The sequence below is a fragment of the Bombyx mori genome, chromosome 14 (genome assembly GCF_030269925.1).
Source record: "Bombyx mori chromosome 14, ASM3026992v2".
NCBI classification, from domain to species: domain Eukaryota; kingdom Metazoa; phylum Arthropoda; class Insecta; order Lepidoptera; family Bombycidae; genus Bombyx; species Bombyx mori.
Window position 1 is genome coordinate 11,526,368 of NC_085120.1, and position 23,162 is coordinate 11,549,529.

The window sequence follows — 23,162 nt, forward strand, 5'->3', positions numbered from 1 at the left end:
TGAATTGACATATTGACTAATTGTCATCGATTTTTTTTTTATATTCTGACAGCCAGTTAATATAAAAAGTTCGTTGACTTCGGTAACTCTTTAGAGTTGGTATATATCATCAATTTTTCGATAAAAAAATTATTTTAGGGTTTAATTATTTTTTTGTTGCTTAGATGGGTGGACGAGCTCACAGCCCACCTGGTGTTAAGTGGTTACTGGGGCCCATAGACATCTACAACGTAAATGCGCCACCCACCTTGAGATATAAGTTCTAAGATCTCAGTATAGTTGCAACGGCTGCCCCACCCTAAACCGAAACGCATTACTGCTCCACAGCAGAAATAGGCGGGGTGGTGGTACCTACCCGCGCGTGCTCACAAGAGGTCCTGCCAGCAGTAAAACTATAAAATATACTTAAGGTAAAAATGTACTTAAAGTAAGTTAAAAAACAGCACTTGTGAGCATAAGTGCTTCGTTTCTGCTCAGCGAATTATTGTCGTTTTTTGTTATGTTGAGTGATGCTCTTTCTTTCTTGATGAGAGTAGCCGTAAAACCTATCGCACGGTGAAATATGAAAAAAAAAAAAAAAAAAAAATATATATCGCCGACCGCACCGCGCGCATTGTACACACACCCGCCACTTGTTTTTCATCTCAATATTTTTTTTAGACTTTTACTACTTTTCTATTACGAACTCTTACGGACGATCATCCTCGTCCTTGTGCGAGTATTGTACCCGTTTTGTGAACACAAATAACTTAGAGTAGTCAATGTCATGTCGTCAGGCCGACCGCCGCCGTTACGCGTCGTCCACCAGTCACGTTCCTTTGATTCTGCAGTCTGCAAGAAGCCAGCGACGGGTTGGCAGGTACGTCTACTTCTCATTACCTAGCCTTGGACTGCCTCTCTTTTTTGTTCACCTTTAGGCGTTACCACCTCCGCAGAAACCTCTAAAAATATAGAACCAGCGCACCGCCGTGGTGAAAATTTGTGAAGATTTAGTTTTTTCTCATTATACTTAACATTCAGGCTTCGAGAATAATTTTCGTTTTCATCTTGCATACCAGCTTTATTCAGAGCTTTTCATAATAAAGCTCTCGACCATCTCCGGGTCGAAATCGATAGGCGGCGCCCCCACTGAATCCTGCAATGCGTGTTTTTGCCAACCTAATAATAAAATGAGAAATGGCCTTGTAAAATACTTTTATTGTTTGTGGTTACATAATTGTCCTTTTTATATATATTGGAATTGTTCATTTGTGGGTTTCTTCGTATTTTTTTAATTGAGTGACTTATTATTTGTATAATAAACTATAAGCTGTATGTGACTGTATGATATATTTATAATTGTAAATAGACATGCTTTAACAAAAACTGACTTCAAATAGAAAAAAATATATATTCCAAAACAAATTAATATACACTAAAAACAATAATCATCGAAATCGGTTGGCGTGATATTGAGTTATTCATCTATTTGTCGCGCACGTACTTAATGCAAATCTAAGACTTATATAGTTTTCTCATGGATACCATTATCAAAATTGAACTAAATTGAAATTGGACCACACAGGAAGCGTCAGCTTTCTAATAAAAAAATAATCATCAAAATCGATTCACCCAGTCAAAAGTTATGAAGTAACAAACATAAAAAAAAACATACAGTCGAATTGTGAACCTCCTCTTTTTATGAAGTCGGATAAAAACGAAATAAAATAAATATGCATTTCGACTTTAGAACTCTCTTCTTTTTAAGCTAATAGCTTTTTAAACTGATAGCTTTTACGATTTTGTTTTTCACTCTAAGTTAAGTTTAGTTCGTCTCCTCTACAATGTTTATCGACCGCTGTGACATGACCCTCTTCAAACGAGATTTTTTATTGCTTTTGAAGGCAGAGATGCAGCCTACCTGATGATAAGTCATCGTCGATCATGGGCCTTAGGAACGTCGGGGATGCCAGAGAGTTCTTAACAGTAGACACCAGCTTTGCTGTGCCCATGGTGTCGCCGATATTTATGGACGACGGTGGCCGTTTACTAGGTATGCTCACTTACTTACATGCTTTTAAAGTCGTCCTGGCCTAAAGTATAAGACGCCCGGTGCAATCATATCAAACGATGCATCGGTGTTTGAATCCCGCAGGCACGTACAAAGTTCTCCAATGAAATACGTACTTAAATTGGTCACGATTGACTTCCACAGTGAAGGAATAACATCATGTAATAAAAATCAATCCTGCAAAATCATTATTTACGTAATTATGGTGATAGGGCGTTTTTTTATTGCTTAGGTGGATGGACGAGCTCACAGCCCACCTGATGTTAAGTGGTTACTGGAGCCCATAGACATCTACAACGTAAATGCGCCACCCACCTTGAGATATAAATTCTAAGGTCTCAGTATAGTTACAACGGCTGCCCCACCCTTCAAGCCGAAACGCATTACTGCTTCACGGCAGAAATAGGCAGGGCGGTGGTACCTACCCGCGCGGACTCACAATAGGTCCTACCACCAGTAATTACGCAAATTATAATTTTGCGGGTTTGATTTGTATTACACGATGTTATTCCTTCACCGTGGGTTCGCACGGGTAGGTAGCACCACCCTACCTATTTCTACCGTGAAACCGTTGTACTGGAAATAACGGAGACCTTAGAACTTATGTCTCGAGGTGGGTGGTATTTGCGTTGTAGATGTCAATGGGCTCCGGTAACCACTTAACACAGGGTGGTCCGTGACCTCGTGCAACAACCTACAATTTTTATCTAAAATAGCAACGAAAATTATACTCACGCTTATTATGAACAATGGTATTGAGCACGATGATTATTCTATTAATGGGCTATAGTTTTTTGTCTATACAGTAAAGAAGCGCACACACAAATAAATAAAATTCCCTTTGGCGAACTTTCATTTGAAAATAAAAATAGGTCAATGTCATTTTCAAGTTCAACTCAACGAACCTTGTTCAAGCGCTATAAGACTCAAATTTGCATGAGAATTTTGACTAAATTCAGAATATCCTTACCTTACCTCCCAATGACGATGAGTGTCCTCGACGCAATACGAGGAACGTCAAGGGGACTTTCTTCCGAGTTTTTTTTTTTATTAAGACATTCAATGACCTTTGGTATAAAATGATAAGAAATTCTATGGGACATCTTATGTTTATTTTCTGAGATCATAAAGGTGTAACGTGTTATTGGGTAGCTAAGTTTACGGCCAAACGAACCTACTGGTTTAGGAACAACGTGAATGCTTCCTCATCTTGAGACTTATTATTGGAGTCTTATTTGTTACTCAAATCGGCTTCGTGCGAAAGTCGTCTATGAACAGTGAGTACGTGCTAAGCTATTGACGGAAAGACTGGCACTCGCCTTCAGGATTTGATTTTATTCTCACGGATCGTTTGGAACCTCTGGGTCTGCGGAGGGACTTCGGTTCTCTCCGTATTTTGTACCGTATGTTCCATGGGGAATGCTCTGAGGAATTGTTTGAGATGATCCCCTCATCTCATTTTTATTATCGCACCTCCCGCCATCGGAGTAGAGTTCATCCACATTATCTGGAACCGCTGCGTTCATCGACAGTGCGTTTCCAGAGGTATTTTTTGCCACGCACCATCCGGCTATGGAATGAGCTCCCCTCCACGGTGTTTCCCGAGCGCTATGACATGTCCTTCTTCAAAAGAGGCTTGTGGAGTGTATTAAGCGGTAGACAGCGGCTTGGCTCTGCCCCTGGCATTGCTGAAGTCCATGGACGACGGTAACCACTCACCATCAGGTGGGCCGTATGCGTGTCTGCCTACAAGGGCTTCAAATAAAGTATAATGTGTGACGTCATTTGGGGGCAAAATAAGTAACAACTTAAACCATGGACTTTTATAACGATAACGCATTTCATGCAAAGGCCACATATTATTTTCTGATGGATTGTTATAATACTTGTGCATATAATCTAAAAGAACCACACTCTCTCTATGATTTGATATAGGTCTCCTATGATAGAGTAAACGTTTAAGTTAAATTCACGGATTCAGTAGTGCGTATCGTAATGACGCCAGAACACACACATCTCCAAAATAGAGCCAAGAGGCAGTTGGAATAATTCAGCCAATATTACGATTCGAGTGATGCGGAGAGTGGCATTCATATGATATATATCCTGCCGTTGGTTTTACACATATATCACGGGATATTGCGAGGACGGTACCGTCCCGTGATATATTTGATGTTTTTCCTTCTAAATTATATTTTCGATCGGTAAATGTGTTATATATTCAATCGAAATTGGAGTGAGTGTTTTTTTTTTGCAGATTCTGGTCACTCTATTCTCGATCATTCCGTGTGATGTTAATCTTGATGTTTCTAAGATTGGATTGTCTGCTTTAGGAAAATTAATAAAGTCAGTGAACAATAATAATTCAAGTTATAAATATTATTGGTTCTTTTTTTAGCCTAGCTTTTTTTATTGCCCTTGTAGGCAGACGAGCACACGGCCCACCTGATGGTGAGTGGTTACCGTTGCCCATGGACTTCATCATTGCCAGGGGCAGAACCGAGCCGCTGCCTACCTCTTAATACTCTCTACAAGCCTCGTTTGAAGAAGGACATGTAATAGCGCTCGGGAAACACCGTGGAAGGGAGCTCATTCCATGGCCGAATGAACTCTACTCCGGTGGCGGGCCGTGCGATGGTAAAAAGGAGATGTCGGTATCATCTCGAATAATTTCTCATACCTAATTAATACCCAATTGCCAGTAGGTTTGAGAGGCTATTCGCGTTTCGCTATAGCTGAACTCACAGGGCTCAACCTGAGAGTATAAATTAGTATAATCAATAGTAACACATAATCACGACCTAATAATTTTACCAACAGCTGTCCCCAAAAATGGATAAACGTCCAAAATAAACAGATGGTAAAACTCAAAGTTATATCGTACTTTTCCTCGAAGGGCCGTTATCTGTTTTAATCGCGGAAACTCGTATTAAAAGCCTATTTAGACAATAAAATCAGATCTTAATTGTCGGGAAGCGGACACGGGGACATAAAATGCAAATTAACGAATTGTTTTAATTAGGAAATAGGTCAAACAGATAATGTTTTAGGGGAAATTGTTATTTCGGGTCATTGCAAACGTGCGTTTTTCAGTTGGGCTACTTTTAGATTTGTTAAAGCTACAGACTGAGTCTTCGCCACTTTGACAAGGCGGCACGATATGAGAACCCTCTTGTCGTGGCCGCTGGAAACTACATACCAGATCCTGTAGACCGAATGGTAAACAGTCGACGTGGCCCAAAACACGTCATCACGGATCTTCCCGATCCATTAACGGTGCTTTTAGGTACCACAAGCACCGGTCACCGTCCTCACCGAACCCGTCGCTTGCGACGAAGGGCTCGACGAGCGAATTAACCCATAGACACAGCCCACTGAGTTTCTCGCCGGATCTTCTTAGTGGGTCGCGTTTCCGATCTGGTCGTAGATTCTGCGAAGCACTGCTCTTGCTAGGGCCAGTGTTAGCATCACTCCGGTTTTAGCCTCGTGAGCTCACCTACTAGTTAAGGTTACGCTGAAATAGCCTCTCAAGGCTATCATCAGCTTAAGTAGGAAAAAAAACCGAGTCTATTTATTTTAGACAGAAAACACCATGGCCACTGGTGTTAAATAGTCAATCATATTGTTATATTATAAAAGCTATGCCATATAACATCTAACATCTATACAACATCTAACTAGAACGCATGGCTGCTTCACACAGGATATTGGGATAGTGACGCCTACCCATAAAGACTTTAAGACTCGTACCAGCAAAGCGATTTAGACGATCCAACAACTTTTTACTACATGCATATGTATATATATACGGTACATACACCAAAATAACATTTTTTACAATTTTTGTCTGTCTGTCTGTCTGTCCGTTTGTCCCGGCTAATCTCTGGAACGGCTGGACCGATTTTGACGGGACTTTCACTGATAGGTAGCTGATGATGAAAAGAGTAACTTAAGCTACTTTTTATAAACTAGATTCGCCTCGCGGCGTTACGTGGGACTCAGCTATCAATAATAAAATTTAATGTTTCCGAAGCGAAGCGAGGGCGGGTCGCTAGTTCCAATATACGTTAGTCACTCAACTGAACACGTGTCTTATTAATCCTTGCCCGATATAGAGACTCAACACTGGTGACCCCGACGTGATCAACTCGATAAACATTCCACATTCAGACCTGTTCTTAATAAATTTTATTTTAGCTATTCTAACGCTCGTGTGACGGAGACCTAACTCCCCCGGTAACTTGGCAATGAACGTTTATTTCAGACGCTCAAGTAGATTTATACGAAATAATTCTAAACTGAGAATGCTAACAAAGTTTCTGTTAACAATGTATTATATTATTATTATTATTGTTATCGTTTTGTTATTTTCTTAGATTTTTTTGTTACCAATAATGTGTGTTGTTTTCTTTGTGCCAACGTAGAATTATTTATACGCTCAGTAAGATCGTTACAAGTAGATTATGTTGGTTATTCCTAATTATTTTGATGACTACTGGAGTAAGCGCTCACAGATAGGTATCACAATCCTTGGATGTTTCCATCACGAAGCAGTGCGTGCATTGCGGTTTGAAGAATGGTACAGCCGTTGTACAATGCAATGGCTTTGACCTCATATCTTATCATAGGTTTTCGTATAAAAAATGTAGTGGTGCTAGGACCTCTTGTGGGTCTGCACGGGTAGGTACCACTACCGCGCCTATTTCTGCCGTGAAGCAGCAATGCGTTTCGGTTTGAAGGGTGGGGCAGCCGTTGTAACTATACTGAGACCTTAGAACTTATATCTCAAGGTGTCTTCCAATGAATTCTTAATTTTCCTACTAATGCTGGTACCCTTAGAGGGCTATGCCAGCTTTACCAAGCGAGTAGGTGAGCTCACGGGGCTCTAACCTGAGAATTTGGCTAACGCTAGCCCCAGCAAGAGCAGTGCTCCGCAGAATCTACCACCGGATCGGAAACGCTATCTACCGAGAAGATACGGCGAGAAACGCAGTGGGCTGTACGAATTAAACAAGAAGTTACATTTTTTTTATTGCTTATATGGGTGGACGAGCTCACTGGAGCCCATAGACGTCAAACGAGGCTTGTGGAGAGTATTAAGCGGTAGGCAGCGGCTTGGCTCTGCCCCTGGCATTGGCATTGCTGAAGTGCATGGGCGACGGTAACCGCTCACCATCAGGTGGGCCGTATGATCGACTGCCTACAAGGGCAATCAAAAAAAAAAAGTCTACAACGTAAACGCGCCACCCACCTTGAGATATAAGTTCTAAGGTCTCAGTTTAGTTACAACGGCTGCCCCACCTTTCAAACCGAAACGCATTACTGCTTCACGGCAGAAATAGGCCGGGTGATGGTACCTACCCGTGCGGACTCACAAAAGGTCCTACCACCAGTAAAAACCAGTAAACATACACAGTCTTTCGTAGCGCATGTGCATTCTCTGAATTATGTGTAAACTGTGATTTATGTGTATGACTGTGATTGATATTTGATATAATTAACGCTTTTTGAAATGCATTAAAAATATATATTATGAACTGAGCTCGTGCATTTCAGTTCAGAGACATAATCACATTGACGCGGATAAGAGATATGAACTTGCTAAAAGAGAGGAGTTTGTTTATTGCTTGTTCGGCATTGGAAACTGTTTCTTAACACCATGTATGGTGCGAATGATCGCCGGGTAAAGCCTTGACAGATGGACTATAGAAAATAATACGTGAAGCAAAAACTTTGTATCCCTTTTTACGAAAATTGCGCAAACGGAGGACTATGAAATTTTCCACACTTATGGAGAATATAGAGAAGAAGTGCACAATGAAATTTTTTTTTTTAAATATAGCATAAAATATACATTAAATCAATAAAGAAAACATTACACACACTACATACCATGTATTTGACGCACACACGCATGCATACTATTTATTGTCAAACTTTTGTTCTTGACGTCTGTGGTCAAATTGAGAATAGATTAAATATTGTTTGTCTTTATTAATATTTTTTTATAGTGTAGCCTTGGCGAAATTTGTGATTATAGAAGTATAAAATACAATCATAATAGTGTACAAACTTACAATTTCAATTAATTATAGTCGAATTTCGACTACTGCGGGACCTCTAGTAAGGGATTAACAAAATTTGCCACTCAGAGAATTTGCTTCGCAAATAGTCGTACCTAATTAAAATAATCAAACTCAAAAGTGCATGAAGTCGATTTATTTACCAATAGGCATGTAGTATCACTCTACATCCAAGCTCATTTTCTGAGCAGATGAATTAGACAATATTGTTTTACTAAATTCAAGTCATTGTGAATATCGATGATGATAAAACAATTAGAAGTGAAGACTTCGTAGAAATGACGAGATAGTTACGACGGCGCGTATAATTAAAGCTTATAGAGAAACATACAAAAATTAAGCCAAATATTATGTTAACAGTACGTCAATACATACATCAATTCTAATATCAACACCACAAACTATCAATTAACTCACAGCTAATTACCAAAATTCGTATAATCAGACGGAAAACATGATAATATCAGTAGAGATACATATACATATAGAGATGTTTACAAGTGTAACAATTTAATAAGATTCTCGGGCGTGTTGTAACGCGGTACTTGCGTGTTTCCTCGGAAACGCTCTTAAGGAGATAAAGGTGATTTATTTAGCGGAAGCGAATGTGTTCCACGTAACTTGTAATATACCATTCATTAAAGAGCACCTGGCACGTAACTACTCTTAGTTAGATCTCCGTGAAATGCTACTGATTCGAAAATAACATGTTTTTTTAATGGTATTTGGCAGGCAGCGGCTTGGCTCTGCCCCTGGCATTGCTGATGTCCATGGGCGACGGTAACCACTCACCATCAAGTGGGCCGTATGCTCGTCTGCCTACAAGGGCATTAAAAAAACTGTTTTTTTTTTTTCCTTAATTTTAGTATTTATGTAAGTTTATTCACTAATAGATCGATTTTTTAATACAAAGAATTTGTAGTTCCACATTTCCTCACACACTTAACAACTGCCAAAATCTAAAGAGATCAATCAATCTTTCAGCCCATCCACCTATGAATCAGAGAGTACGGTCGAAAATCTTATCTTCGCAGACATTTCTCTGTATTCACTTCAAGCAATCACACCATTGAACAAATATATTACCAATCAAGATGTAGAATCTAGAATAGGCCTTGAAAAATCTAGGATAGGTTATATTTTTCTATTGTCGAAGTTATTAGCAGAATGGATGTAGATATACTCACAGTTGTCAGACGAATACGATGTGACACGTTTTTCTGTGACAAAAAATTTCAATTTTGTATTGGAAATTAAGACATTCACTTCTGTAACTTATCTACCGTCAACTACTTACAATAAGCCTTTGATAGTACACTACAAACTTGATGTGGTAATATGTTCACTGGACCAGTCACTTACCAGTTCGCTCGCGGCATCTTTATCACAAATAGCAACATTCTTTAGAATGCCAACAATTGTCTGCATTGGGTCCGCACGGGTAGGCACCCTCATCCTGCCTATTTCTGCCGTGAAGCAGTGATGCGTTTCGGTTTGAAGGGTAGGGCAGCTGTTGTAACTATACTTGAGACCTTAGAACCTATATCTCAAGGTGGGTGGCGCATTTACGTGGTAGATGTCTATGGGCTCCAGTAACCATTTAACACCAGGTGGGCTGTGAGCTCGTCCACCCATCTAAGCAGTAAAAAGTAAAAATAAAATATATTAATTGTAGGGTGGGTATACTGGAAGTCTTCAGAGATAGATTTTTTTTTTACGACAAATTGGGAGTTAATATGATCAAACCAAAATTACACACTACAAACACTAGAAATAATCTAACCTCTTCTTCTTTTTCTCCATCTTATCCCACTGGGTGGGGTCGGCACAGCTAGTTTTTCTATTCCATTATCTTCTATCAGCCGTCATCTCAACGCTCACTTCTCTTTCTCTCATATCGTCATTCACATACTCCATCCATGTCTTCTTCGGTCGACCTCTTCCCCCTCTACCTTGCACTAGAAATAATTGAACCGTGGACGTCTCTTTTTTTGAGCCGGAGGCTGAACGTCCTTCGAGGTCCCCACGCCTAAGGGGTGCGCGGGGTATGTGGGACTGGTCCGCGACTGCGAACCGCGGGCCCAAGGATATTTTAGGGCGTAATGCACTAAACGACTCCCCTGCACTCTCACAACCAACGTCCGATCTCCGCCCGTAGTCAGAACCCGGTCAGACTAAGAGGGAACCATGCACGTCTGCACAAAGTCTTGTCATGTGATTATTTATTACGAATATTTACCACTTTTTGTTTTTCATTAGACGATATTATTATTCCTTCTTCGTGGCGGTAGCCATCATAGAACGAAATATATCTGAAAGGTCTAGGTTAACGACATTTTGAACATAAGTTTCGAAGAAAAACATTTGGAACTACCAAACAACATCATGATTTCGCTGGAAGATCTTCCCTTTGTCATTAACCTTCCAAAGAAGTCGAATACACGTGTTCAATACGTATTTACTTAGAAAATTTGGTTGCGTCTTTTGATACGCCTTAGCCTCGTATTGTTCAGACCAACGTGACACCAATTATTTCTACCGCGAATACCAGACATGTGATAAAGCCAAATGGATGAGTATTCAATCGATCCATTCGACAGTCGCTCATACTGTTTTAGTAATGAGAAGTTGTTTCAATTTCTGTAACGCTTATCCACATTCTGATTTTAAGCCTTAAATACATTGTTGATATACCTTGTCTAAAAAATAAACTAACCATTTAGCAATGGCTCAGAAACCACCCAGTGCAGTATTAATTCGAGGCTCCAGATTGTGTCTCTGAAATAAAAGAATTTGGGCAGTGTCCACTATCAACAACATATCGTCTTCTCGCATTAAAACTGAATAATCTCAAAACTTACTAATTTTACGGGAGAGTGTTTTTTTAAAGGTTTAACATGGAATATTTTTAATATTTATCATATTTGTAACATTTTATTTTTATTTTTTATCAGTTAGTTACATTATTTGTCTATTAAAGTAAAATAAAATTATGTATTAATTTTCTTAATAGTAGTCAAATATAAACTAAAAAAAAAAAAAGAAACTAGCCTAAGCTACGCTCTTTTGAAAGTATTTATGAGAAAAATACTGGTGATACCTACCAAATGTTTACGTTTATTTTTATTTTTTTATTGCTTAGATGGGTGGACGAGCTCACAGCCCACCTGGTGTTAAGTGGATACTGGAGCCCATAGACATCTACAACGTAGACACGCCACCCACCTTGAGATACAAGTTCTAAAGTCTCAGTATAATTACAACGGCTGCCCCACCCTTCAAACCGAAACGCATTACTGCTTCACGGCAGAAATAAGCAGGGCGGTGGTATCTACCAGTGCGGACTCACAAGTGGACTCAATTCCCAATTCAATTAACTCAATTCCGAATATTTTTGGAAATTGTACACTTTTAATGCGAAAAGGCGATATATGCACGTTCTACCTGCGCAAGCCAAACAAACAAATTGCAATTAATAAATACATTTGAAAACATTATTTATTAACGAAATCAAACTTAACTCTCAACGCTAAGTTGTAACAAGCTCGTTCTCTCAATGAAAATGATCCGTAACGACTGTTGTAAACAAACTTCTCGAACTAAAGTCATTAGCCTAATGCTTTGTTGCAGTTAAGCTATTTATTTACTAATCATTTGCGCTTGTTTCAGCTTACTTTTGTTTGGTGTGTTCATTTCGTGGAAAGCTTATGATATCTGGTCAAACTCTTTACGATTTTTAGGTAAAAATTAAGATAACACTAGACCAAGAGATCTGTTTATCTTAAAAACCTCTTAAACTTTTAATCCAAACGAAGGTATTGAGAATGATAAAGAGAACTGAAATTGATTACACAGTTCTATCTGAAAACATATTTCGTTTGGAAGTAGTAAAACTTGAATAGGCCATTAACGGTCTTGAAGCAGATACCATAATAATATTTCCTAACCAAATAAATATCTCACATGATTTCACAATTAGTAAATCGAATTTCCCTTTTTTCTAAAGGCAACATCAGCATACATAGATTGGACCAGACAGCATAGGTAGGACAAAATCAACCTGCCCATTTCTATGAAGCAGCATTAACACATTCCAGCTTGAAGATGAGGCATAAGTTTTACAATTTGCTTCGTTTTGCGCCTCATAAGTCAACATAAAATTATATTTGACTTAATTAATGACGTAAAACTAAGTAAAATGTGAGCTTCTCTACAGCATTTTAGTAAAACAATACGAAGATTGGAAAGAGAGATAATTAGAAACGTTATTGTTTCCAAATAGCAAGAAGGAATAGCTTACTGGTGGTAGGACCTCTTGTTAGTCTGCACTGGCCATTTCTGCCTTGAAGGGTGGGGCAGCCATTGTAACTATACTTGATACCTTAGAACTCATATCTCAAGGTGGCGGCATTTACGTTGTAGATGTCTATGGGCTCCGATAAGCACTTAACACCAGGTGGGTTGTGAGCTCGTCCACAAACCTAAGCTATATAAAAAAAAACAATAGATATTATTAAGTAATGGACATCTTCATTGAATCATGTTCATAGAATTCATGAATTTTGACATTGACTTTCATAGAATGGCAATTGAAGTTAGTCTTGAGCATTTGGACTACGCCAATTTCTTCAGAGCCAAAGTGAGCTAAAAATCCAGCTATATGAGCCTAAAGGTCACTCAAAATCACCTTATTTACTATCAACGACACGATAAATCCGTAATGAATCCGGACAGTAAAAACTAGCGCAATTCTATATTTATTGACACATACAAACAAATCCAAATAGCCGGACTTAGTTTAATACTGAAATAAAACCATGGAACACTTTATTCGTTCAGTTTATTCCTTTACATTAGATAATGTTTGATTTTCAGAGTACAAAACGAGGTTAGACGTAGCGTTTTCAACAATTTCACTGTGTCACGTTATTAATTTTATAAAACTTTACTTTGTCATATCACTGTTGGAGACGCTTCATCTAACTTATTAATATAATCTGAGATATTCTTTTCGAAAGGAAAATTGTTTAGAAGCTATTCTGACTATGCTGTACAGCTTTTTACATAATATATTACGTTGTTTTTGGCAGAAATGAAGAGCTTGACTCCGCGACGTAATCTAAATTACAGTTAGCATGACTGCACTTTTTTGTTATTTTATAAAATATGAAGAATATAAAATTTTTAATCGACGTATTTTCTAAGTTACGTTCTTGAGGTTTGATATACTTTGATGTTTCTGTAAGTTAAAAATGTAATTACGAACCTTTTGCTCTTTTTTACGAATATAAAAAGTTATAGATGCATTTCAAACCTTTGCTATTACTTGAGCAGTACCAAACATCATGTGAATAAGTATAAAAAACCCTTCACAACTCAGTGTAGTCAATTGGTGGAAAAAAATTCATTTCATTTTCTGCCGAACACAACGTTAGGCTTACGTTTAAAAAGAGAGACAAAAACAAGACAAAAGGGTCAGTCTTATATTTGGGAAATTTGTATAAATAAAGGATATTTACAAAAGTCAGGAAGACAAACATTTAATAGACTCTTAAAGAAAGGAAACGCCTGGAAAACCAAATAAAACATTTAAAGTCTAGAGTTGTTCATTATGGATGTTAAAATAGAATAAACAATTATTTGGTCGATAAAAACACAATAAAAATGAATAAAAAGGGATCTATAAAGAACTATCTATTTGTAGAATCTAAATTATCTTAATTAGTTTACATATATGAAACGATCCAAAATTATACAACTCTAGAAGTAACATTTAAACTTCAATCTGTACCCAATCTATCAACAAGGTCATTTTAAATGCAATATACAGTTCAATACCATTAACAATCCTATTTTAATCTCACGGGATGTCACACATCGTCCACACTTAATTTCGTTATTTACAATATCAGAAATTTACGGAAATCCATCTTTAATAGCTTTTAATATTTCATACCTCAATACAATTCATAGATCAACGCATTAATTCAATTTGCGGTATTAACATAATAAGGATTTGGGAATCTAATTGACAAACCTCATGGCACCAGGTCACCTCAGAGCTGAAGCGTCCAGTACCAGGGACCTTGGCTAAAGTGAAACAAACTCTGGTGGAGGAGGAGGGAGTGTTAAAACAGGAGTTTCTGATAGTTCTACGTGCTCTAAATTGGCACCCGGCAAAGACCAAGTCGAGCTTCCGGTGGCAGTCACTCTTGGACCCATGTTATCGTAAGCTGGAGCTCCACAGCAGGATCTGTTCCGTCTCGGTAAAGTTGCTCCACCACTCAATAAATCTGGATACTTTCCTGATTCACCTCTGCCAGAAACTTGAACCGATATGAAGATGTTTCCATAAGGCACCGGCACTGCAAACTCAGCGGGCGGTGGTGGAAATGCACCAGGGGTACCTTCTATTGTTATATGAACCGGATCAAACGAACACGTTCTTGGCTGGTCGTCCCCTAAAGATTGTTCCGTTAGTTCAAAATCGCAAGGAGAAGCCATATTACCGATAGATCTATCACAACTGACTACAACAGACGCGTCTATAAGTCTTTTCTCTTGGTCCGTGAAACTTCGACTTGGCGGTACGCTTCGTCGTCTTAACTTCCAGCACGCAACAGCACCTATAAAACCGAGGGTAGCTAAAATACTCAATGCACCAAAAACTACTCCTAACAGTTGAGGAATCCCCGGAGCGGTTCTTGCCGTTGCTGTTTGTGATCTCGGAAGTACTAGACTAATAATCGCTCTTGCATCACCAGCTATACTTTTTGCCACACATGTCCATTCTCCTGCTGCATTCGACGTTACATTCAAGAGGGTTATATTTACCCATCTTACACTTCCCGGAACTCTTTCTTCCGAGTCTTCTTCTATGACCGTTTCTATCTCTTCCATGTCGCAATCGATAGAACTGTTGTGCACATCTACACCATCAAATAACCATGTCACTTTTGGTTTTGGCAGTCCGTGAACCCAACAGCCAAAAGAAGCAGCCATACCAACCTCCGCTCTTACTATTAATGTACTAGACTTTACTTCAGGGGGACACGACATATTTTCACTAGGCACTTGACGCCACTTTGATCCAGTTTGCTTCAAAGGCTCAACACAGAACAGTTCCTCGGTTCCTAGATTACTTTCCAAGAACCAGTCTTTAAACTCGCGTAGCCTACAATCACATTTCCACGGATTCCCAGAGAGGGCAACAGTCTTTAGAGCCGGCAATGAAAACGTAATCAACCGGAGGAATGATAGTTGATTTCTACGCAAATCTATTGTCTCTAACGACTTCAAATTGCGCAAGGCATTCGTGTGTATCGATCTTAATCTGCATCCGTCTAATAAAAGGATCCGTAAATGAGGAAGCGGCGGGAACTGGTCCGCAATTAACGTCGTTAAAGGATTATTGCTCAGAACGACCAGCCTCAATCGTTCGTTGCCTCTGAATATGTCTTTTGGCAAGTGAGCTAGGTCGTTGTCTCCTAAATCGACTTCAATTAGTATCCTTAATTCTAAGAACGCGTCCGCGTGTAAAGATCTGAGACTCGTTGCTCGTAGATTCAATCGTTGTAAGTTTAGAAGGCCAATATTCGAAAACACTTCTTGGGGTAAGCTCCGTAATGGGTTGTCGTGTAGATCTAGTACTTGTATATCCGAAGAGAGTGTGGGCGGACGGCGCAGGTCACCGGAGACACAGGTGGCTGTCTTCTTTCCGGAGGACCATTTGCATTTGCATGTGGCGATGTGAGAACAGTCGAGCCAATCGCTGGCGGTCCTCGCGGCGCACGTGGTAAGTATCACAACCCAATACCATCTGACCCAGGCCACGCGCATACTCATCTCATTTCGAGTTTACGTTTACTCCGGCCGACTGCCTGAAACAACAAAAACGAACGTTAATCAAACGAAATTAGCTAAACAATAGCTGTAATATTTTCGTGCTTCTGGCGCACGTTTGTTTCCGATTTTGCGGTTCTAAATCATATTCCGTGGGTTTGTTTTACAAAACAGGTGAATTTTGTTTGGGAACATGTAAATATTTACTGCTCTCGGTATTCCGGTCAAGGAGAGAACCCGGATTCGATAGATTAAAACGTTTAGCCTAATGATTTAGTTGCGTATGAACGCTTTTCGTGTGTTACGCAATCATTGCGCTTCATTCAAGGCCAAACAGATAAATATTGTACTAATCGATTCGTTTACATTTTTATTTCTTCTGCTTGTCTTTTAGCTTTACGCCGATGCGTTTAGTGAAAACGATCAGGTTGTTACAGCTGTCTCGCGTTTAAACTGTTGTGTAGAAATTATGCGTTCCGATTCGAAGGGAAGATCATAAGTCGATGACAGATACTTCGATTACTATAAACTCCGGTAACCATTGAACACAAGAACGACAATGAGCTCCACGCCCCATCAAAGCTGATAACAAAACACTACGTTAGAAGAAAACCACTGAATCTCGACGTCATTACGGATCCTCCCGATCCATTAACGGTGCTTTTAGGTACCACAACCACTGGTCACCGTCCTCGTCGAACCCGTCACTTGCGACGAAGGGCTCGACAAGCGAATTTACCCATAGACACAGCCCACTGAGTTTCTCGCCGGATCTTCTCAGTGGGTCGCGTTTCCGATCCGATGGTAGATTCTGCGAAGCACTGCTCTTACTAGGGTCAGTGTTAGAAACACTTCGGTTTGAGCCCCGTGAGCTCACCTACATGTTAAGGCGAGGCTGAAATAGCCTCTCAAGGCTATCAGCATAGATAGGGAAAAAAAAGACTGAATCTTTATTAAAACAGATGTAACATAGAAATAATCGCGTTATACGTATGTTTTGCACCGACAAGTAACTTGAAATGCGATGGAATTAATATTTATTATTTACTAACTATTCTAATTCTTTTTTAGGCAAAGTATATTTTTAGGGCTTTGTTCTTTAGTAAGTTAATCACAGAACCAGTTTAACGAGTACAGGTTGTCTTCATTTCGTCAATTTTGGATAATGCGTTTACCTATTTAACACCATCCTATTTCTTACCGTGACTAATAAATTCGCTAGTGAATCCACAATAGCATTCTTTGAGTAATTTACCGACATACTACTACGTTTATTATCAGTCATCTAATAATTTTTATTTATTTATTTATTGTTGACACAGAAGTAGAAACGCAATCATAATTTGCATCTGTGCTTGAACTAGCTGATAAAAACCTGTATCTCAAGCAGCAGTGCTCCTAGTACAAAGAATACAACAGATTTACTTCAGATACACAAAAAATATATAATTAATAGACAAAAATTAAACTGAAATTCATGGATTGCATAAAAGTGACAATATAATAATATACAATAATAGCTGGGAAATAGGAACAAATCACACACGAACATCCAGCCCTAAATAAGGATTTCCTGTGCTATAGATATCAAAGACTGACATGCATATATGATTAAATATATACATAAATAGATAACAAACACCCAAACACAGAGCAAATAAACCTGTTCATTATACGAATATTTGCCCAATGTGTGGATAATTTTGTTAATTAATGTTGTTGTAACACGCTGTCATGTTTCTTGGTTGTGGTATCATCTGCACAAGAGCAAAAAACTAATTATATCTGCAAACATGATAGCTCGCCGGTTTGCACGGTGTTCACTTAAAATCAAGGTCACCCTCTTTAGGGCCTACTGTACTAACTTTTACACGTGCAGCTTGTGGGCTGGATATACTCAAAGATCGTACAATGCTCTCCGTGTTCAATACAATAACGCGTTTAGGGTGCTGGTGGTGCTGCCCCGCTTTTGTAGCGCATCAGGGATGTTTGCAGACGCGCACATAGATTGTTTTTACGCTACCATGCGTAAGAGGTGTGCATCTCTGGTAAACAGAGTGAAGGCCAGCTCCAACAGTATCCTGAGCATGATCGCAAGCAGGCTGGACTGTATATACATGGATCGCTGTGGTGCCATCTCCCATGGGATGTTACCACAGTAATTCATTGTGATGTAAATACAACTACTAATATAGGTCTAAGTCTTATTAACAATTTATATGAGTCATGGATACTTGAAATAAAAACATTATTATTATTATTATTATACCTTCTACGTTTAGTGTTGGCGAATCGTGACCTCTACTTGCTAAGTTCTAAAACATATATTTCACCAAGTAAAGTAACAAACACATCTTCGGGCGTTTTCGAGGTGAGACAAGCGTCACTGAGATCTCGCTATTAATATGCAGGGCTGTTACATTTGCATATTCCGTGAAAGGTGTGTGCGTTGGTCATTCGTGTAAGCGACCATTGGGATTTCAGGTTGTGACGTTAGAATGACAGTTATTTGGCTGGGTTTTGTGAGCCTATCAACGGATAAAGATCTTGTCACAATAGATTGAATGAAATAAGTTACACGTTAAATTCGGTCTTTGTTTTCTTTTAATGCGTAAATGAGTGTATGATGAATCGATGAATCACGTGGGGTTATATAGCCTATAGACATCAGAACGTGTATGCCGTCACTTACCTAGAGACATTACGACGAAATGTAAATTCTTAATGTACTAGCCGTACTCGCCCGCTTCGCTGGACATTTAAAATTAACATTATTATTTATTCTCATTATTATTAGGGAGTCCAACACTCATAATCCATGAAATAAATGTATTTTCTACATGGATACCAAGTTTCGAGTCAATCTAATGCACGGTTCAGTAGTTATAACGGAACATCCGTAAAAACCAATAATTACCTAGTCAGGTCATAAATTCTGTCACATGTTTAATGTAAAATAATTGAAACAAGTTTCTTCATTATGTAACCATTCATATACCAAAATGAACTAAACAAAACATAGATTCTTATGACATAGATTCTTATAACTAGTCAGGTCATAAGTATTGTCACACAGTAAAAACTTTTCTCTTAGAATGCTGGCCACAAAAAAGTTTATTGAATTCGAATTTCGAATTGTTCATGAAAATAAAAATTTATACTTTTAGAATTTGACTCATTTTTAAATATCGAGTGGACGCTTAAAGAAGACCGTGTTGCAGTTATTGCGTTGCATCGTTGCGGTTACGCGCCAATTCAAATTTTTAACATACTGAAAAATATTTTTCGTGTATCTCAGGAATGTGGACAAGATAGGACTATTATAACAAATTACATTATTATTTTAGCAACGTTTCGGTCTTTTATTAGACCTTCATCAGGCATCTGAAAATTACACATAATTGATAACCTACAATACAAAAAACAACAATTGTCCAAACTACCATATTTACCATAATATGAATTTAAATAATCTCTATCATACACTGCACAATTGTCTCAGACATCAGAGACTAATACAAATCTACAAAGCCACTAAATTATTTAATTACTATTTTTTGATTCCGGAAACAAAGCCAACACGACACATAAAATTGCTAATTGCGTGACAAAGGTTAGCCCACTATTGAAACTTCAGTACATAGACTATACTTTATAATATTTTATACTAGCGCAAACCTCGCTAAGTATCAAATTCAAATATATCTGAAATGAAGGTTATTTTTTTCTATTAGATTTATACTCTTTTAATATATCATTATATAAAATACTTAAATTGTTAGTGTCTGTTCGTTTGTTCACAGTATCATTAGTTTTTATAAAGATCATTTCACTAACATTACGTTTCCACCAATTCATTTCTTTATCCAAGATTTCTATCTTATCAAACTTAAAATTATGATGTTGGTCAAAGTGGTGGGTTGCTAATGCTGTTTTATTCTCTTTTAATATATTAATATTTTTACAATCATAAATGTGTTGTTTTACTCTATTACTCAAATACTGCCTAGTTTGTCCAACATAGCATAAGTCACACGAACAAGGTATTTTATACACTATTCCAGTTTGTTGTTGTTTATTTACTGGATCTTTTAACTTAGAATAGATTGAATTAACTCTCAAGATGTTATAAAATGCTAATCTTACATGAGTTCCTATAAAAACTCTGTTTAATTTATGTGATAATTCTGCTATATAAGGAAACCGACAATATCTAATGTTATTATTATTTGAGTTGACCAAACTCCTTGGTTTATTATTTAAGTTCTCTTTAAATTTATTTATAACACTGTCTACTAATGGTATTTCATAATTATTATTCAACAATATGTTACGAATCTTACTAAAATTAATTTCATAAAAATCACTACTACTTAACTTTGTCATTCTATCAAGTAAACCTTTTATCATACCTATCTTCTGAGATCGAGGATGATTTGAATTCCAATTTAATAGCCGACCTGAACTAATGGGTTTGACAAACCAATCAGTTATCAATTTATCATTTGATCTTTTGACTAACACATCTAGAAAAGATAAACTATCATCCTTTTCCACTTCCATGGTAAATTGTATATTATTGTCAAAGCTATTAAATAACTCTAAGATATTATTTACTTCCGACTCCGGTATGGCTGCGATAGTATCATCCACGTATAACTTTAAGAAGTGAATTTCAAACGGTAGAATCTTCAATATCTGATCGATGACATAGTTCATAACGATGTTAGCTATAACTGGACTTGCAGGGTTTCCCATACTGCTGCCTTCCATTTGTGCATAGAACTCTCCTTGATATACAAAGTAACTTGAATCATAACAAATTATCACATAAATTAAACAGAGTTTTTATAGGAACTCATGTAAGATTAGCATTTTATAACATCTTGAGAGTTAATTCAATCTATTCTAAGTAAAAAGATCCAGTAAATAAACAACAACAAACTGGAATAGTGTATAAAATACCTTGTTCGTGTGACTTATGCTATGTTGGACAAACTAGGCAGTATTTGAGTAATAGAGTAAAACAACACATTTATGATTGTAAAAATATTAATATATTAAAAGAGAATAAAACAGCATTAGCAACCCACCACTTTGACCAACATCATAATTTTAAGTTTGATAAGATAGAAATCTTGGATAAAGAAATGAATTGGTGGAAACGTAATGTTAGTGAAATGATCTTTATAAAAACTAATGATACTGTGAACAAACGAACAGACACTAACAATTTAAGTATTTTATATAATGATATATTAAAAGAGTATAAATCTAATAGAAAAAAATAACCTTCATTTCAGATATATTTGAATTTGATACTTAGCGAGGTTTGCGCTAGTATAAAATATTATAAAGTATAGTCTATGTACTGAAGTTTCAATAGTGGGCTAACCTTTGTCACGCAATTAGCAATTTTATGTGTCGTGTTGGCTTTGTTTCCGGAATCAAAAAATAGTAATTAAATAATTTAGTGGCTTTGTAGATTTGTATTAGTCTCTGATGTCTGAGACAATTGTGCAGTGTATGATAGAGATTATTTAAATTCATATTATGGTAAATATGGTAGTTTGGACAATTGTTGTTTTTTGTATTGTAGGTTATCAATTATGTGTAATTTTCAGATGCCTGATGAAGGTCTAATAAAAGACCGAAACGTTGCTAAAATAATAATGTAATTTGTTATAATAGTCCTATCTTGTCCACATTCCTGAGATACACGAAAAATATTTTATAATAATTATGGACGACAATATTGATAATACTGAAAAATTTTAATATGACCAAAAGATTCGTTTATCATACCATCAAACGATACAATGAAGACTCTAGTGTAGATGACAGGTCAAGAACTGGTCGCCCTCGGTCTGTTAGGACTCCAGCAGTGATAAAAGCTGTGAAGGCGCGAATTCAAAGAAATCCCAAACGTAAGCAGAAACTGTTGGCCCTTCAGATGGGGTTAAGCAGAACCACGGTGAAAAGGGTGTTAAATGAAGACTTAGGGCTTCGGGCATATCGAAGAAAAACAGGACATCGTTTGAATGCTCGTCTAATGGACCTGAGACTGAAGAGATGCCGCGCTTTGTTGAAGCGGTACGCGGGAAAAAAAATATCGGGAAATTCTTTTTTCGGATGAAAAAATTTTTACCGTAGAAGAGAGCTACAACAAACAAAATGATAAGGTGTACGCACACAGTAGTGAAGAAGCGAGCAACCGTATTCCGCGTGTCCAACGAGGTCATTTTCCATCCTCGATCATGGTATGGTTGGGAGTTTCTTATTGGGGCTTAACAAAGGTACATTTTTGTGAGAAAGGTGTAAAAACGAATGCAGTTGTGTATCAAAATACAGTCCTGACGAACCTTGTGGAACCTGTTTCTCATACCATGTTCAATAACAGGCAGTGGGTATTCCAACAAGATTCAGCGCCAGCTCATAGAGCGAAGAGCACACAAGGCTGGCTGGCGGCGCGTGAAATCGACTTCATCCGGCACGAAGACTGGCCCTCCTCCAGTCCAGATTTGAATCCGTTAGATTACAAGATATGGCAACACTTGGAGGAAAAGGCGTGCTCAAAGCCTCATCCCAATTTGGAGTCACTCAAGACATCCTTGATTAAGGCAGCCGCCGATATTGACATGGACCTCGTTCGTGCTGCGATAGACGACTGGCCGCGCAGATTGAAGGCCTGTATTCAAAATCACGGAGGTCATTTTGAATAAACTTTAGTGTCATAAGAATCTATGTTTTGTTTAGTTCATTTTGGTATATGAATGGTTACATAATGAATAAACTTGTCTCAATTATTTTACATTAAATATGTGACAGAATTTATGACCTGACTAGGTATATTAGTATAGATAAAAAGAATTATATATTAGTATAGAGTATAGATTAGTATAGATATATAAAATGCGACGTGTCTTGGGAGAGACCTATGTATGTCCAACGGTGGACTAAAATAGGCAGTTAATGATGATGATGATGATCATGATGATGATGATGACGATGATGATATAAACGGTTGCGTCGCTCTTCAAACTGAAAAGCATGATTATTCCATGGTAAAAATACGCAGGACCGTAATTAATGTTAGAATTACAATACGCCTTACCATTAAATACTGGTTAGGTCGGCGCAGCTATTGTCTTTTTCCATTCAGGTCTATTCAATTACACGTCATCCCT

At 37.8% G+C, this 23,162-nt stretch overlaps 1 protein-coding gene and 1 long non-coding RNA gene across 3 annotated transcripts in view; one reads left to right on the top strand and one right to left on the bottom strand.

Moving 5' to 3' along the window:
• Positions 1 to 12,956: 12,956 nt before the first annotated feature.
• LOC101742773 (leucine-rich repeat-containing protein 24) overlaps positions 12,957 to 23,162 on the bottom strand; it is a 54,757-nt gene continuing 44,551 nt past the window's right edge. The window contains exon 2 of one of the 2 annotated variants that reach the window (XM_038015375.2): positions 12,957 to 16,009. In XM_038015375.2, the coding sequence (XP_037871303.1) occupies positions 14,224 to 15,978 (1,755 nt within the window). In that variant the 5' untranslated portion in view covers positions 15,979 to 16,009 and the 3' untranslated portion in view covers positions 12,957 to 14,223. Of the gene's footprint in view, positions 16,014 to 23,162 lie in introns of both variants that reach the window. The other variant, XM_004923782.5, reaches the window with a different exon arrangement.
• On the top strand, positions 20,897 to 21,702 carry LOC134200126 (uncharacterized). The gene is made up of 2 exons (XR_009974901.1): positions 20,897 to 21,531; positions 21,600 to 21,702. It is a non-coding gene; the product is annotated as an uncharacterized LOC134200126 (long non-coding RNA).